We start from the raw sequence: 19,144 nt of genomic DNA, 5'->3' as shown, positions 1-19,144 counted from the left end.
TCCTCATCGTCTACATGATCACAGTTGTGGGCAACCTAGGCATGACCATCTTGACCAAGGTGGACTCCCACCTACACACACCTATGTATTTTTTTTTATCAGACACCTGCTTTCATTGATCTTGGTAATTCTACTGTTATTTACCCCAAAATGCTAGTAAATTTTGTTTTGAATCAAAATACCATTTCCTATTATGAATGTGCCATACAGATGGCTTTCTACATTTTATTCATTATCACTGAACTCTACATCCTGGCGGCCATGGGCTATGACCGCCATGTGGCCATCTGTAACCCTCTGCTCTACAATGTTATCATGTCCCAGAAACTTTGCCATAAGCTCACAGCCATTCCATACCTCTTCTGTACATTTCAGTCTCTGTTGCTCACCAGTAAGATTTTTACATCAACTTTCTGTGGTTCTAATGTCGTCAGTGATTTCTTCTGTGATAATGTTCCCTTAATACCTTTGCTCTGCTCAAATGCACAGCAAATAGAATTGATGATCATAATGTTTGCATCATTTAATCTGATGTCTTCCCTCCTGGTAGTCCTGGTGTCCTATATGTTGATTCTGATAACCATATATCGAATGCATTCTGCTCAGGGCAGGATAAAAGCTTTCTCCACGTGTGGTTCTCATCTGACAGTGGTGGTTGTGTTCTACGGGTCTCTACTATTTATGTATGTGCAGCCTGAATCTGTTCATCCTTTTAGCACTGACAAAATTACTTCTGTGTTTTACACTTTAGTCATCCCTATGCTTAATCCCTTCATATACAGCTTAAGGAACAAAGAGGTAAAAAATGCCTTCTACAGGATCTTTAAAAATCCATGTAAACTTTGTAATTAATATTAAATATTATATGAACTATGAAATAGGCAGATATCATTTGGTCATATTTCTAGTGTGTATAATTACATTTTCTTTGTTTTAGAGCAGAGACGAATTACAAAGTACAGACAGATGGCTCATTTCCCTTATATTCATTCGAATTTATATTAACCTTTATATTTTCTATCTTAAATTAAAAGTCATGTGCTTCCCAAGATTACTTGTTTATGTTTCAATGTGTCCTTATGTGATTGCATAGGAGCTCATACTTCTCCATATGGAACACTTATTGCACTGTACATCAGTAAATTACTTGTTTATTCCTGTCACTGTTTATTATGGATGGCAAACTTCTGAATCTTATTTTCTTTGAGTTTTTTGAACTTAAATCAACAGGGTAAGGAAAATTGGAGACAAAGAGTTTCCTGTAAGCATCATGAATGATTCATTTGTCTTCTTATCAGGCAATTTGACAGAGACAAGTATTTCTGATTATCTATTCTTTAATCTAACATATATGTATACTAGATGATTTTCATCCCTTAGCATTTCATTTGATTTCCTTGTTCTTTTGATAATTCTATACTTAGATACCTTGGGTCTTATATACTGATTCTATTGATCATATTTAAATGCATACATAGTAGCTAGGAAAGTAAGAATGGATAAAAATAAATTGAATAAAGAAAGAGAAGGTGGAGAATAGCATGCAGGAAAAAAAAAGAAAAGAAATTTATGATGCATAATTGGAAAGACTAAAAGATTTATTATAGGTAATAATTAATGGAGAAAATCATGGTGAAAAACTATTTTAAGAACCAGAAGAAAATATTGATACATTTTCTAGTTCACATTTTTAATGAATTTGGAGAATGTTATATTGGTAAAGAAGGAAGAACATGTCAACAGGACAAATAAATTCACGATTGTGTTAGGGGAAAAAGATCCCAGACACAAATCCAATCAAAATGAATCTTTGTTAAGCCAAGATAAAGAATATAATTCCAAAGAGGGAATCATCAGCTTGCACTGGGCACAAAGAACTAATGGGTCCTTTAATTCACAGCCCTGGAGTGTTTAATATGCAATTACAGAATGAAGTAAAGCTAAGAAAAATTCTGATTTGTTTTTCCTCACTACGTCATTGTTAAAGGCATGATAACAGAAGCAAGATCTTTACAGTGACAGGTTTAAAGAATTTTTGTTGACTTCTTTAGGCACTAGATTTGGTTTTTTTGGTTGCTTAGTTACCAATTGGTGATATGTGCTTTGCTGACTAATTGCTAATTAGTGGCTGTAGGGGGCTTATAAAAGGAGGGGGGCGTTAAAGAAGATATTCCAAACATTCTTTTCTGGAAATGTAGAGGTTACATAAAGCCTCCCTGGGGGGGGGGGGGAACTGACGACATTCATTCTTGACTTGGTTACAAAGAAATCACTTCCTTACATACTAGATAACAGACAAAATTGCACTAGCTCTCTGTAATTATTAATCAGTTCAGTTTTCTGATTCCACAAACTTTCTACACAAAATGTATTCCAGGCCTGGACTCCATTTTAGCCTCCTTACTCCAGTGAAGCATATAGCTTTGGGTCTCTATATCATTCCCTCCTTTTGATCATTTGAACAAACTTTGATTACCTTAACAGCATTCTGTATAGACTTAAGTCATCTTCAGCATGGATTCCATTTTCTAAATGGTGACCAATTTGTTTTTTGGGGGTTTAATCTCACGGCTTTGACATGTAATCAGGATGCAATGATAAAATGCAGCATTGGGCAAATCTGCTGCAATAAAACTCTTTAAAGTGTTAAAAAGCAAAGATGTCACCTTGAAGACTAAGGTGCACCTGACCCAAGCCATGGTATTTTCAATCTCCTTATATACATCCAAAAGCTGGACAATGAATAAGGAAGACCAAAAAAAGAATTGATGCCTTTGAATTGTGGTGTTGCAGAAAAGCTCTGAATGTACCATGGATTTCCAAAAGAATGAACAAAGCTGTCTTGAAAGAAGTACAACCAGAATGCTCCTTAGAAGCAAAGATAGTGAGACTTCATCTCCCATACTTTGCACATGTCAGGAGGTATCACTCCTTAGAGACGGACACCATGCTCGGTAAAGTAGAAGGTCAGGGAAAAAGAGGAAGCCTCTCAATGAGATGGATTGACACAGTGGCTGCAACAATGGGCTTAAGCATAGCAACGGTTGTGAGGATGGCTCAGGACTTGGCAATATTTGTTCTGTTGTGCATAGGGTCGCTATGAGGTGGAACCGACTCGGGAGCACATAACAACAACAACAGTGCCTAGGATATCAAAAGTTTATGTTTTCCATTTCATTTTTGTCAACCTCCAATTTTCCTAGATTCAGACTTTGTATATTCCAGGTTCCGATTATTAACGGATGTTTGCAGCTCTTTCTTCTCATTTTGAGTGGTGTCACATCAGCAAATGAAGGTCCCAAAAGCTTGACTCCATCCACGTCATTAAGGCTGACTCTGCTTCGAGGAAGCAGCTGTTCCCCAACAGTATTTTGAGTGCCTTCCAACCTGAGGGGCTCATCTTCTGGCACTATATCAAACAGTGTTCCATTGCTCTTCCTAAGGTTTTCACTAGCTAAGTCTTTTCAGAAGTAGACTGCCAGGTCCTTCTTCCTAGTCTGTCTTAGTCTGGAAGCTCAGGTGAAACCTGTCCTCCATTGGTGAGCCTGCTGGTATTTGAGTACCGGTGGCATAGCTTCCACCATCACGGCAACACAGAAACCCCCACAGTATGATAACCTGACAGACACATAGAAGAGCTGCTTTATAAGCTAGATTATTCATATCCTTTCCTATATACAGTGTTTTCCATTGTAGAGTTTATTTGTTAATTGCTTTCAGGTAAATATAATAGTAGCTTTACTGTTTATTTGACTTTTCTATTTGGACGTTGTTCTTTCTTCCTGGTAATTTTACTGCGGTGTTTACATATTTTCAATAGGTCCTAGCTCATCCTTATATTTAGGCTTCTGTTTTGAAATGACTTGGGTAGGTTTTGTAACTGCTGTACCTTTAAGGTCATTAATTTACTTGTCTTAGCAGTTTGTTTGGTTTCTGTGGTTTGAGCTAGTTCACTGAGCCAAACCTGTTATCTTGAAAACACGAGTGATTTTTCCAACCAAGCTGATGACTTTTTCTTAAGCTGAAAGTTCAGATAATGCCAGCATAAAACACTTCCATTTTTAGTTTGCATGCAAGAATTGATTTTTGCCTAATTCACTACAGGAGAAAAGACTTTATTAAGAGCTTCATGTAAGTCTTTTTCTTTCCTTTTTTCTGGGAGATCTTTAAGCATTTCCTTGGTCATTCTGTTGGGGTCTACAGCAAGACTAGCCTGAGTATTTTCCAGTCAGCATGCTCTAATCACTTTTGAATGTCTCCAGGGCTGTCTAGCATGTGTACTAATTGAATTCAGGCTGCTATGAATCAATTAAGACCTTAAATTCCCTAGCAAACATATCAGGATTTTTTTGAATATCTGAAAAAAATTTTTAACGATACTGTGTAAATCATTATGAGTCTAAGGAACAAAGGTTTTATATATATATATGTGTGTGTGTATATATGTGTGTGTGTGTGTATATATATATGTATATGTGTATATATATATAATCTCCCTTACCCACTCTTAAGATTTTCTCAAGTGCCTACTCCAGGCAGAGGGGAATGATTTTTGAAAGTCATTTTGGGAATTGCATAGGGAGGATCTGAAAAATCCCTGGAGAAATAGGGATGTTCTGAAGGTCTGACAAAGGATTACTAGGTTTTCAAGAGGCATAGAGGGCAAAGAAAGAAAGAGAGAACCAGCTTCTGAAGAATCAGAGGCAGGAGACGGAGAAACAGTATTAGACTGGGTTTGAGACTGTAATTCTCTTATCTGCTTAGGCTGTTTAGTTACAGTGACCTGCAGGGAAGCAAATTTGTCACTCTGTAGGTTTTGAGAAGTCTCTGTTGTTGTTGTTGTTAGGCGCCGTCAAGTTGGTTCCAACTCATAGAGACCCTATGCACAACAGAATGAAACACTGCCCGGTCCTGCACCATCCTTACAATCATTGTTATGCTTGGGCCCATTGTTGCAGCCACTTTGTCAATCTACCTCACTGAGGGTTTTCCCCTTTCCCACTGACCCTGTACTTTACCAAGCATGACGTCCTTCCCCAGGGACTGATCCCTCCTGACAACATGCCCAAAGTATGTAAGACGCAGTCTCACTATCCTTGCTTCTAAGGAGCATTCTGGTTGTACTTCTTCCAAGACAGATTTGTTTGTTCTTTTGGCAGTCCATGGTATATTCAATATTCTTTGTCACCACTATTTGTCTAGGAAGAAGGGTTGGAAGTGGCTCATCAATCATCAGTAATGTCCTTCACTCAATCTCCTGGTCGAGACTTGTAAAATCACACCAAAATGAGAAGATTCCTAGATTACTGCCACTCTCCTTAACATTATAGTCAGCCACAGGACCAAAAAGTATTACTCATCTATGTATTTTTTTGTCAGAAAACTGGCCTTGATTGATTTTGGTAGTTCTACTGTTATTTACCCCCACAGTCTAGGAAATATGGTTGTGAATCCAACTAATATTTCCAATTATGCATGTGCCACACAGATGGTTTTCCACTATTTTGTTCATGATCACAGAACTCTTCATCATGGCAGCCATGGCCTGACTGCTATGTGGCCATCTGTAACCTTCTTTTCTATAAAGTTACATCCCAGACACTTGGTCATGTGTTCATGGATATTTCATACCTCTTCTGTACTGTGCAGTCTCTAATAAACATCAGTACAATTTTTACATCGACCTTCTGTGGCTCTAATGCAATATACGGTTTCTTCTGTGATGATACTCCATTTACACTGTTACTCTGCTCAAATGCACCAGAAGTAGAATGGTTGCTCTTAATATCTTCAGCATTTAATTTGATGTCCTCCCTTCTGGTAACCCTGGTGTCCTACATGCTGATTCTGATGGCCATATTTTGAATGTATTCTGCTGAATGGGGTAAAAAGTCTTCCTCAACATGTGGTTCTCATATGACAGTAGTGGTTATGTTCTATGGGACCCTATTATTGACATAGGTACAGCCTGTATCTGCTCATTCTTTTAACAGTGACAAAATTGCCTCTGTGTTTCACACTTTAATTAGTCCCATGTTTAAAAACCCATTGCTGTAGAGTCAACCCAGAGGAAAGAGTAGAAGTGCCCCATAGGGTTTCAAACTGCTGACCTTTTTGTTAGCAGCCTTAGCTCACCGTAGCTCTTAACCACTGCACCACCAGGGCTCTTTCCCATGTTTACCCCTTCATATACATAGAGCTTAAGGAACAAAGAGGTGGAAAAGGCTTTCCAAGGGGTCTTTAAGAATCCATGTAAAATTTGTATTTAGTACAAAATGTACATTATTTTCTAATAAACTATGAAATAGGCTAATGTTATTTGATCATATTTCTTGTACATATAATTACATTCTCTTTTTTGTTGTCGTTGTTATGTGCCGTCATGTCGATGCTATAGGACAGAGCAGAACTGCCCCTAGGGTTTTCAAGGAGTGGCTGGTGGATTCGAACTTCCAACCTTTCTGGTTAGCAGGCGAGCTCTTAACCATTGCACCACAGGACTCCACATTCTCTTTGGTTCCGTAGAAAAAAGTAATTATAAAGCACAGACAAATAGATTATTTTCCTTATAATCATTCAAATTTATATTAATCATTACATTTTTATCTCAAATTAAATGTCTTGTTAGCCCCAATATCCCTTTTTTCTGTTTAAATGCTTTCTTAAGTGATTCAATAGGGCTCATACTCTGGAACCCTTATTAAACTCTCCCTTGGTACACACACACAAAAAAAAAAAAAACCCAGTGCCGTCGAGTCGATTCAGACTCATAGTGACCCTATAGGACAGAGTGGAACTGCCCCATAGAGTTTCCAAGGAGCGCCTGGCAGATTCGAACTGCCGACCCTTAGGTTAGCAGCCGTAGCACTTAACTGCTACGCCACACATAATATATCTCTTGGTATATTAAGTGTATTTCTTTTTTTTTTTTTTAATAAAAAGGATCTTTTGAATCACATTTTCATTGTGCTTTCTGAGGCTAAAAAAGAGTTATCTGTGCCCCTGTTAACACCATGAATAATTTGTCCTGTTATCTACCAATTTGACTGTGATAAACATTTCTTGCTATCTATTCTGTAATCAAACACATATGTAGATGAGATGATTTTGATCTGCTAGCATTTAACTTGATTTCCTTCCTCCTTTGATATCTTTTTTTTTTTTTTGATATCTAGTGAGGGATATGCTGATTGTCATGGCCATACTCTAAATGTATAGATAGTAGCTGGGAAAGTACAACGGATAATAAAGAGGTAAATAAAGAAACAAAAGTATCTTGGGACGTAAGCTTGCAGAATTCTCTGGCCTACTGTCTGGAAGAAGTCTTTGGTTTGTTGCCTGACCTGGGGATTTTGGACCTGCCAGACCCACAAATGCATGAGCCTATCTCTTGAAGTAAATCTGTGTGTGTGTGTGTATCAGCTTCTAGTCTGATTTAAACAGAAATTTTATTTATTTATGTTTAAAATTTATTTAAACATAAATTTTAGCTCTACAATCACCATCCTTTTGAGAGATATATACACATATACACATCTCACTGGCTTTATCTGTCTAGAGAACCCAAACTACAATATCTAGGGTTTTTTTTTTTTTTTTTTTGTAATTGAAAACCAAGTCAAGAACTTGCCACTAGATTTCACTGTAGAACCCACAAATATGAGTGAGTTCCTCTCTTTTAGAGTTCTCAAAATATCATAAGGTTCCTGGACCTTCCTTCATAGTTTACGAAGAGATGTAAAATATCTCAAAGACAATGATCAGGCTAGAATTTGATAGCGCACAAGGGTATTTTATAATTTTTTTTAAACATAAAATTTCTCTACAGCCACCCCCCTTTAATCAAAAACAATTCCAAAGCAAAGTTACTGTTGATCTTAAATAAGACTAGTCATCATTATTTATTGGTGCAGCAAGAATGATAATTTATTATATTGTCATTTTGTTGTTGTTCCCACTTCGAGTCTGTTCCCACTCCTAGTAACCCTATGTACAACAGAACGAAACACTGCCCCATCCTGTGACATCCTCACAATTCTTGTCGTGCTTCCGCCCATTTTGCAGCCACTGTGTCAGTCCAACTCCATGATGATGGTCTTCCCTTTTTTTGCTGACCCTCTACCAAGTACGATGTCCTTCTCCAGGGACTGGTTCCTCCTGATAACATGTCCAAAGTATATGAGACGAAGTCTCACCATCCTTGCTTCTAAGGAGCATTCCAGCTATATTTCTTCCAAGACAGATTAGCTCATTCATTTGGCAGTCCTTATATACCTGTGTAACTTATTATATAGGCTTTTTAAATGTGTTTTTTAAGTTTTTATACGGAATCTCAGATTGAATTTGCAAAAGCTTCTCGTGAATAGGAAGCCAAGTCAAGAATTTGCCACTAGGTGTCACCTGTAGTACACAGAGATATGGGTGAGTTCTGTCTTCTAGAGTTCTCAAAATATTGTAAGGTTCCTGGGAGGGATTTGTAAGCATCGTCTCTATAAATTCAAGCTTAATTCCTTAAATGTGCCTGATCATAATAAAAAAAAAAAATTTTTTTTCATACCTAAAATGACTCGATGTGTGAAATTAGTATACAAAATATAAAATTGTATTTTATATGCTAATTTTACATACTGGGATCTTATTAAATTCATTTTTTAGAACTAATAGTTTTTATATTTTCTTTAGACATTTTTGTTTAGACTATCATGTCGTTGGAACCCTGCTGGCACAGTGGTTAAGATTTCGGCTGGCAAACAAAAGGTCAACAATTCAATTCCACCAGCTGCCCCTTGGAGATCCTATGGGGCATTTCCACTTTGTCCTATAGGGTCAATATGAATCAGAATTGACTTGACAGCACCAGTATGGTATCATATTATTAATGAATAAAAATAGTTTTCTTACCATTTTCGGTACTTATGCACTTTACCTAGATAATTGAATAATTAACATCCAACAACTGGAAAGTAAATTTTTAAAATTCTATTTCCAATGGTATGAAAACTATAAAATACATAAGAATGAGCTGAGCAAAATACATGTAATGCCTGTATACTAAAAAAAAATACAAAACATAGCTGAGCTAAATTAAGGAAAACTAAAACAAATGGAGAGGGATACGTTATATTCAGACTGGAAGACTCAGTGGTTTTAAATCGTGAATTTTCCGTGTATTTATCTAAAGATATAGTAATGTCAAAACCTTTCAAGTGAGTCCCACCAGACAATTGTTTCAAACCTGTCCAGAGGGCTAAGATGATTCACCTCTTACATCAAATGTGTGGTGTGTGATAAATTCTACTCCACATGCCAATTGCATCTTGTGGAAATGTAAGCTTTCCTTCCATGGTTAATTCATCCTCATTGACCCAGGGCTAAGTCAGCAGGTCCCAGCCCCTTCTCTGTTTCTTAGGTCCAATAATCTGTGGAAATGTCTCACAAACTCCAGGGATTGGGCTATATTTGATCTAGCAGAAAAAAAGGATGCTAAAACACATAGCGAAGCCTGGGAGGGGTCTCAGCACAGAGCTTTCATGTCTTCAGGAAACATGCTTACCCTTCAGAGAGTGTATGTTATCTCCCACCACCTAGGAAGCTCCACTGAGCCTCTGATTCCAAGGCCTTTATTGGCCTCACTACATGGCCATGATATATTATGTCGTGCATCCCGAGGCTTAGTCGGCATCAAGCCTCTAGGTAGTACCTCTTGATCTAGTCAGCCCCCACTTATTGATCTTAGCTGCAGTCCAGCTTAGAAACCAGGAACAAAAATCAAGTTGATTCATGTAGGGGCGAAGGTGGGGGAGTATCGTATTCACAATATGATTCTAACATGTATTTGGAAATCGATGAACACTTCTAGGCAAGACAACTACACTATCCAAAACAATGTGGCAAAAGAAGAAAAAACTGGGAATAGTCCTACTAAGTAATTTCAAACTCCAATAACTAAGGCAGTATAGTATTGGCATAAAACACTGGAATCAACTGAGGGAGCAGAATAGAGATCTCAGAAATAGAATTTCTGTGAGGTCGTACTAAACATTATCCAACAGGGGTGGTAGCTCAGGAAATCCTACAATTGAGGCAATCACTGTGGTAATGCTTTGCCTTACAACAATTATTGCCAGTTTGTCATATGGAAAGAAAAGTATATATGTGTGTGTATATCACTCATTTACAGATATAGACCAGGAGTGTTGAAGTTTTAGTTTCAAATCCTCTAGTTATTAATTGTACAGCTCCAGGAAAATTACATATTTTAACTAAGTTTGGTGTTCCCTGAATATGGGAATAATATGGGTTAAATGTACGGGTTAAATAGTGAGTTTAACACATGTATGAGTTAAATGATATATTTATAACTCAATGCCTACTTTCTATTTTTTTTAGATAATAAAGTCAAAGAAAAAACCCTATGTAATGTTGACAAAAGCATTTACTATTTCATCACGACTTTGCTCCAGTTCTACTGGGATTGAGCTGATAAGTACTTTATTTTTTCCATTGTATCTAAAATTCTTTATTTTTTTTATTGTAATTTAGGAGTAAGTTTACAACTCAAGTTAATTTCTCATACAAAAATGTATACACATAATGTTTTGTGACATTGGCCGCCATCCTCACAATCTGACAGCTTGTTCCCCGTTTGCACCCTGGGTTCCCAGTGCCCATTTTTCCAGTTGCTGTCCTTTCCTGCTTTCTCATCTTGCTTTTGGAACAGGAATTGCCCGTATGGTCTTGTATATTTGATTGAACTAAGAAGCACATTCTTCAGGTGTGTTTTGTTTGTTTGTTTTATATGCCTCTCTAATTGTTTTCCGAAAAGTGGACTTTGAGAATGGTTTCACTTCTGGATTAGCAGAGTGTCTGGTGGCCACAGTTGCAGGAATTCCTCCAGTTTCTGTCAGACCAGTAAGCCCGGTCTTTTTTGGTGAATTTGAATTCTCTTCTACATTTTTCTCCTTCTCTGTCTGGGACTGTCTGTCATGATCCTTTTCAGAGTGATAGTTGGTGGTAGCTAGGCACCATCTAGTTCCTCTGGTCTCAGACTCATGGAGCCTCTGGTTCATGCTGTCCTTTAGTCCTTTGGATTAATATTTGTCTTGTGTCTTTCATTTTCTTCATACTCCTTTGATCCAGATGGAATGGTATCAAAAGATGTGCCTTAGATGGCAGCTCACAAGTTTTTAAGACTCCAGATACTGCTCACCAAAGTGGGATGTAGTACATTTTCTTTATGAACCATGTTATGCCAACTGACTTAAATGTCCCCCGAGACTATGATCCTCAGCCCACAGTCCCAGATACTCAGTCCCTCAAAGTGTTTGGATGTGTCTAGGAAACAGCTATGCTTTTGCCCAGTTGTGCTGATTTCCCCTATACTACGCGTTGTCCCCCACTCCACGTGTCTGTCAATTTGTTGTATTGTGGGGGCTTGTGTGTTGCTCTGATGCTGGAAGCTATGCCACCAGTATTCAGATACCAGCAGGGTCACCCATGGAGGACAGGTTTCAGCTGAGCTTCCAGAATAAGACAAACTAAGAAGAAGGACCTGACAGTCTAATTCTGAAAAGAATTAGCCAGTGAAAACCTTATAAAAAGCAGTAGGACATTGTCTAATCTAGTACCAGAAGATAAGCCCCCCCAGGTTGGAAGGCACTCAAAAGATGACTGAGGAAGAGCTGCCTACTCAAAATGGACTTGACCATAATGACGTGGATGGAGTAAAGCTTTCAGAACCTTCCTTTGCTGATGTGGCATGACTCAAAATGAGAAGAAACAGCTGCAAACATCCATTAATAATTGGAACCTGGAATGTACGAAGTATGAATCTAGGAAAATTGGAAATCATCAAAAACGAAATGGAATGCATAAATATTGATATCCTAGGCAGTTTTTTTAGGCATTAGTGGGCTGAAATGGACTGGTATTGGCCATTTTGAATCAGACGATCATATAGTCTACTTTGCCGGGAATGACAACTTGAAGAGGGATGGTGTTGCATTCATCATCAAAAAGAACATTTCAAGGTCAATCCTGAAGTACAATGCTGTCAGTATAGGATAATATCCACACACCTACAAGGAAGACCAGTTAATACAATTATTATTCAAATTTACACACCAACCACTAAGACCAAAGATGAAGAAACTGAAGATTTTTATCAGCTGCTGCAGTCTGAAATTGATCAAACATGCAAGAAGGATGCATTGATAATTACTGGTGACTGGAATGTGAAAGTTGGAAATGAAGAAGGATCAGTAGTCTGAAAATATGGCCTTGGTGATAGAAACAATGCTGGAGATCGAATGATAGAATTTTTCAAGACCAAAGGCTTCATTGCAAATACCTTTTTTCACCAACATAAACGGAGACTATACACACGTACCTCACTAGGTGGAACACACAGGAATCAAATTGACTACAGCTGTGGAAAAACATGATGGAAAAGCTCAATATCAGCAGTCAGAAAAAGGCCAGGGGCCGACTGTGGAACAGACCATCAATTGCTCATATGCAAGTTCAAGCTGAAACTGAAGAAAATCAGAGCAATCCACAAGAGCCAAATACGACATTGGGTATAGCCCATTTGAATTTAGAGACCATCTGAAGAATAGATTTGACAAGTTGAACACCAATGACTGAAGACCAGACAAGTTGTGGAATGACATCAAGGACATCATACATAAAGAAAGCAAGAGGTCATTGAAAAGACAGGAAAGAAAGAAAAGACCAAGGTGGATGTCAGAAGAGACTCTGAAACTTGCTTTCAAATGTTGAGCAGCTAAAGCAAAAGGAAGAAATGATGAAGCAAAAGAACTGATCAGAAGATTTCAAAGGGCAGCTAGAGAAGACAAAGTAAAGTATTATAATGACATGTGCAAAGAGCTGGAGATAGAAAATCAAAAGGGAAGAACATTCTCGGTATTTCTCAAACTGAAAGAACTGAAGACAAAATTGAAGCCTCGAGTTGCAATAGTGAAAGATTGTATGGGGAAAATATTAAAAAATGCAGGAGGTATCAAAAGAAGATGGAAGGAATACACACAGTCATTACACCAAAAAAAATTTGTAAACATTCAACCATTTCAAGAGGTAGCATACAATCAGGAACCAATGGTACTGAAGGAAGAAGTCCAAGCTGCACTGAAAAAAAAAAAAAACAAGGCTCCAGGAATTGACAGAATACCAACTGAGATGTTTCAACAGAGCCCTGGAAGTGCTCACTCGTCTATGCCAAGAAATATGGAAGACAGCTTCCTGGCCAACTGACTGGAAGAGATCCATATTTATGTCTATTCCCAAGGGAGGTGATCCAACCGAATGTGGAAACTATCGAACAATATCATTAATATCACATGCAAGCAAAATTTTGCTGAAGGTCATTCAAAAACAGCTGCAGCAATATATCGACAGGGAACTGCCAGAAACTCAGGCTGGATTCAGAAGAGGGAGTGGAACCAGGGATATCATCGATGATGTCAGATGGATTTTGACTGAAAGCAGGGAATACCAGAAGGATGTTTACCTGCATTTTATTGATTATGCAAAGGCATTCGACTGTGTGGATAATAACAAATTACAGTCAACACCAGAGAACACTTAATTGTGCTCATGAGGAAACCTTATACAGATAAAGAGGCAGTTGTTCAGATAGAACAAGAGGATACTGATTGGTTTAAAGTCAGGAAAGGTGTGTGTTGGGATTGTATCCTTTCTCCATACCTATTCAATCTGTATGCTGAGAAAATAATCTGAGATGGTGGACTATACAAAGAAGAGCGGGGAGTAAGGATTGGTGAAAGGCTCATTAACAACCTGCTTTATGCAGATGACACAACCTTGCTTGCTGAAAGTGAAGAGGACTTGACGTACTTACTGATGAAGGTCAAAGACCACAACCTTCAATAGGGACTACACCTCAACAGAAAGAAAACAAAAATCCTCACAACTGGACCAATAAGCAACATCGTGATAAACAGAGAAGAGATTGAAGTTGTCAAAGATTTCATTTTACTTGGATCCACTATCAACAGCCATGGAAGCAGCAGTCAAGAAATCAAGAGACGCATTGCGTTGGGAAAATCTGCAAAAGACCTCTTTAAAGTGTTAAAAAGCAAAGATGTCACCTTGAAGACTGAGGTGCGCCTGACCCAAGCTATGGTATTTTCAATCACATCATATGCATGTGAAAGCTGGACAATGAATAAGGAAGACTGAAGAAGAATTGATGCCTTCGAATTGTGGTGTTGGTGAAGAATATTGAATGTACCATGGACTGCCAAAAGAATGAACAAATCTGCCTTGGAAGAAGTACAACCAGAATGCTCCTTAGAAGCAAGGGTGACGAGACTGTGTCTTACATATTTTGGACATGTTTTCAGGACGGATCGGTCCCTGGAGAAGGACATCATGCTTGGTAAAGTACAGGGTCAGTGGAAAAGGGGAAGACCCTCAGCGAGGTAGATTGACACAGTGGCTGCATAAGAACAATTGTAAGGATGGCACAGTACCGGGCAGTGTTTCATTCTGTTATGCATAAGGGTATTATGAATCAGAACCAACTGGAAGGCACCTGACAATAACAAGGACATGTGTTGTCCTTACCTTCACCTAAGTTTACACTTGTTTACTGTCTAATTAGTGATTTTCCCTCCTCCTTCCCTCCACACCCTCATAAACATCAAGGAAAGTTTTTTTTTTCCATGTGTAAATCTTTTTTTGAGTACTTATAATAATGGTCTCATACAATATTTGTCCTTTCATGACTGACTTATTGCACTCAGTATAGTGCCCACCAGATTGTGTTGTGAGATGTTTCCAGAATTCAACAGTGCTCTTTATGGTTGCATTGTATTCCATTGCGCATATGTACAATAACGTGTTTATCCATTCATCTGTTGATGGGCACTTAGTTGTTTCCATCCTTTTGCTATATTGTGAATGTTGCTGCAATGAACATGGATGTGCATATGTCTATTCATGGGATGGCTCTTGTTTATCTAGGGTATATTCCCAGGAGTGGGATTGCTGGATTGTGTGGTATTTCTGTTTCAAGCTTTCTAAAGAAGCATCATACGATCTTCCAAAATGTTCGTACCATTTTACATTCCCACCAGCAGAGCATAAGAGTTCCTATAACCCCACAACCTCTCCAACATTTGTTATTTTGTGTTTTTTGATTTAGTGCTAATACTGTTGGGGTGAGATGGTATCTCAATGGAGATTTGATTTGCATTTCTCTAATGGTTTTTAATGGTTAGTGATCTCATGCATTTAATTCTTCATGTGTCTGTCACCTGAATGTCTTTTGGTGAAGTGACTTTTCATGACCTTTGCGCATTTTTTAATTGGATAATTTGTGTTTTTTTTCTTGAGGTGTTGCAGTATCTTCTAGATTTTAGAGATTAGACCCTTTTCCGACATGTCATAGCCATTTTTTTTTCCCCAGTTTGTAGTTCTCTTTTTACTCTTTTGGTCAAGTCTTTTGATGAGCATAGGTGTTTAATTGTTAGGAGCGCCAAGTTATCTAGTTCTTTTCCAGTGTTTGTGCATTGTTACTTAGGGTTTGATACTATTTATGCCGTATGTAAGTTCCCCAGCATAGTCCCTATTTTTTCTTCTATGATCTTTGTCTTTTTAGGTTATTTATTAAGGTTTTTGACCCATTTTGAGTTAGCTTTGGTGTATGGTAGGAGGTATGTTTTCTTTTACAGATGTACATCCAGTTATGCCAGCACCATTTATTAAAGAGACCATTTTTTCCCTGTTTAATGGACTTTGGCCCTTTGTCAAATTTCAGTTACTCATGGACGGATTTACATCTAGGTTCTTGTATCTATAATTCTTGACTGTGTAAGATTGTGAATATGTTTACATCATGTACATTCCATGGGACTATAAAGATCACTTGTGTTTTGTTTCTTTCATCGAATTACCCCTTATTTTTTCTCTGGGGAATATGTAGTACGTCTTAGATAATTAACAGAGAAATCAAGGCAATTTTTTTTTTTTTTAAGCTCCCTCAGATGATTTGGGTATAACTAGTGAAATACAGGCTAATTCCTCAGGGAACATGGCAAAGAGAAGGAAAATCATAAATTCCTCCTACCAAAGAAAACAAGAGAATCATTCAAGAAAAGAAAAGCTGATTCTGTACTCCAGGTGAGTGGATAAGAATTGTCTTTGGTTCTGACTGTCACCTGGTTATTGGTCATTTTCCATGATTCTTAACTGCAGACACTATTATGGTCACTCGCTGTTGATCCCTTCAACTTCACTGCAAACATTCATTTTCTCTTTTGTTAACTAGGATTCCATGGAGCTCTATGATGTTTTAAGGACACTAAATCCTAAAACTTTCGTGTGTACCCAGAGCTCTATTTGATTTGGGGTAACTGATAGTGACATTTGATTACTGAAAGTGATGAGGGAGATAGAAATGCCTCAAAATTTCATCACCAATTTAATATAATTTATTAATGTTACTCCTACTTTGGACACATCAGGAAAGGAAAATTGCTAGAAAATGGCATCATATTTATTAAATTAGGGGCCCAATAGGATGGTAGGTAGATGGACACTTCAATGGGATGGATTGACACAGTAGGCCCAACAGTGGACTCAGACATACCAATAACCATGAAGATGACACAAGAATCGACATAATTTTGTTCTGTTATACATGCAGTCACTGTAATCCGAACCAACTCAAGAGCAATGAAGAACAACAACAAATTAAGATTAGAATGCAAGATATAATACAGAACACACTGATACATTTTGAATTTCTCAAAAGTAAACATTTTTTCTGGTATAAATGTGACCAAGGCTCTTGTACCTGTTGCTGTAATATTTAATAAATATTATTTTATTGCAAGTTTGTCCAATGAAATATTTGTTAAGCAATGAATCTTGTTAGTATAAGTATGTACCATGGAACATTTCATTAATGTTGAACCCTTTTTGTGTAAGAATTTCCCATGAAAACATGCATTTTTGTTGTTGCTGTTGATCACGATGATGATGTTTGTTGTTTATTTTCTCTACTAGTTGCTTACTACTGATTTTTCTGAATGGGTGTTATAAACTGATGAAGTAGACTAGGAAATAGTATGATTTTTAAGAGTTATGGTGATATAAAGAACTCCCTGCACCTAAAATAATACCTACCTGACATTATCATGTGTCAGGATTAAGAAATTATTTATTTATTTGCAAACTTCTATATTCTGCTTGCATTAAGGATGACCCATACTCAGAGATATTTAAAATGTACACATTTAGATGTTCAGAGCAAATCGGAGATACTTTTTTTCCAAAAAGGAGAATGAGTGGGTCAAAGGATCCAGAATCTTGACAGTGGCTGATGCTGAAGATGTTGATAGACTCAATACACACTAGAATAATTCTTACAGAACATTGAAGAACTAAAGATGGTAGGAAGGAACTAGAAATTCAAATTTCTTTGCTCAATCAAGTATTCTACAGTAAATATCTATGATATCAGAACTTACAACAGAGCAAATTTGAAATAAAGTTTTCAAAAGGGGTTAGGCTTATAGTCGTTATACTGTGGAAGAAGAAAGACCCAGAAGAGAGAGTGAAACTTACTGCAGAAACAGCACACAACCTTTTCTAGGAAGAAGGGGTGAAGGCAACTCACAATCTCCAGTATTGCCCTCAATCTTCTGGATCAGGCTGGCAAAATTGAACCAGAAATTATCAGACTCCTAGAATTACTACCTTTCTCCTGAAAGTTCCAGCCAGCCACAGGATAAAAAGTCATCCTTAGCAGATATCTGCCTGTAGTCCACCTCAGGACTTCAGCAGATCCCTGCCACAAACTAAGATCTTGTCAGAGGCCAGTAATTTTTTACCTGGTAATTTCACAGGTAATTTCACTGGGCATGCTATCACACTGTAATACTTCTGCGCAGTATTTCATGCTAGTGAATATTTGGAAACCTACTTACTGTTCCAGTCAAAACTCACATTTACAGAATCCTAAGTTTTCATGAAAAGGCAATGAACGTGAGAAGATGTAAAAGGGAATCCAAGTGGATTAAGCTAAAGGAGCTTCATTAATTCCAATCAAGGAAGTTCCACATTGCTTTACTGACATTCTCTGTAAAATTTTATGAAATGAAAGGGCAGGTGTTATCATTAAGATATCTGGAAATCACAGATACTTTCAGGTACCCTGAAAGTTACCTGTTGTAGATTTCCAGAAATAAATTGATAGTTAGGATATATGATGATATAAATGCAAAAGTGCATATTCTAAATACCTTATGGAGCCGCTCATCTCCACGCTGTTATGTTAGAGGAAATAGACCACATTCAATTAAGTAGTACAAATCTCTGGATTTTGATATAGACCATTGATTTTAGCAGGAATGGATTCATAACATCTGTGTCTTGAATCTTATACAAATTTGAAGGTTTCCATTAAAAAGGAAATATAAATACAAATTGAAGCAGAAATGTGAATATTTATTTAGAATGGGAAAGAAATAGAAATAAAATTATAGACAAAATGATCTTGGTGACAAACATTATAAAATCTATAAATATAAACTTTCTTAAATTCAAGACACATTTCAGCATACTAGGTGGTAGGCATGTTCTTAGAAGCTATTCTAACACCAGAATGATAGCATTACTAAATGATATATGTCATTGTTTTGAACCATGAAAATATACCTTCTAAGCCTCAAATATTATTAACTCAAATCCTATTTATTTGGATCCCAGAAATGCCTACTGGTACCCCAAGGCAAACTGGTATTTGGTGAAGTGCAATGGAAAGGATGTTGGAATGGCAAGATAATGTGCCTTTAACTGGTCATGGTTAAATATTCTTCTTTCAGGACACTTACCAGGATACATCACCACGTGAATGCGTTGCTAAGGCCTTGCTGAAGGTCTTGGAAGGGGCCAGAGCTGATGAGGGGCCATAAAACTTAAGTTTCACTAACTTCTTGTTATCTTTTCACTCTCTTCAAGAATATCAATATCTTGTAAATATTCTCAGACCAAAAAAAGGAAGGGCTCTAAAGTAAAATGCTGATGACATTGTGCAGATAAAATAAAGTATAATATTTCTATATTAATAAAACTATGTGTTTGTTACTAATGGATA

The 19,144-nt window shown here is 37.3% G+C and overlaps 1 protein-coding gene across 1 annotated transcript; it reads left to right on the top strand.

Annotated features, from left to right (window-relative positions):
* Positions 1-210: 210 nt before the first annotated feature.
* Positions 211-18,962, top strand: LOC100654956 (olfactory receptor 8K5-like). Its single transcript, XM_064289348.1, has 2 exons — positions 211-798; positions 18,873-18,962. The coding sequence occupies exons 1-2, from the start codon at positions 211-213 to the stop codon at positions 18,960-18,962; spliced, it is 678 nt and encodes a 225-aa protein (XP_064145418.1).
* Positions 18,963-19,144: the final 182 nt, after the last annotated feature.

The sequence above is a fragment of the Loxodonta africana genome, chromosome 7 (genome assembly GCF_030014295.1).
Source record: "Loxodonta africana isolate mLoxAfr1 chromosome 7, mLoxAfr1.hap2, whole genome shotgun sequence".
NCBI lineage: Eukaryota > Metazoa > Chordata > Mammalia > Proboscidea > Elephantidae > Loxodonta > Loxodonta africana.
The sequence above is the reverse complement of the archived record's forward strand: the minus strand, read 5'-3'. Positions and strand labels throughout refer to the sequence as shown.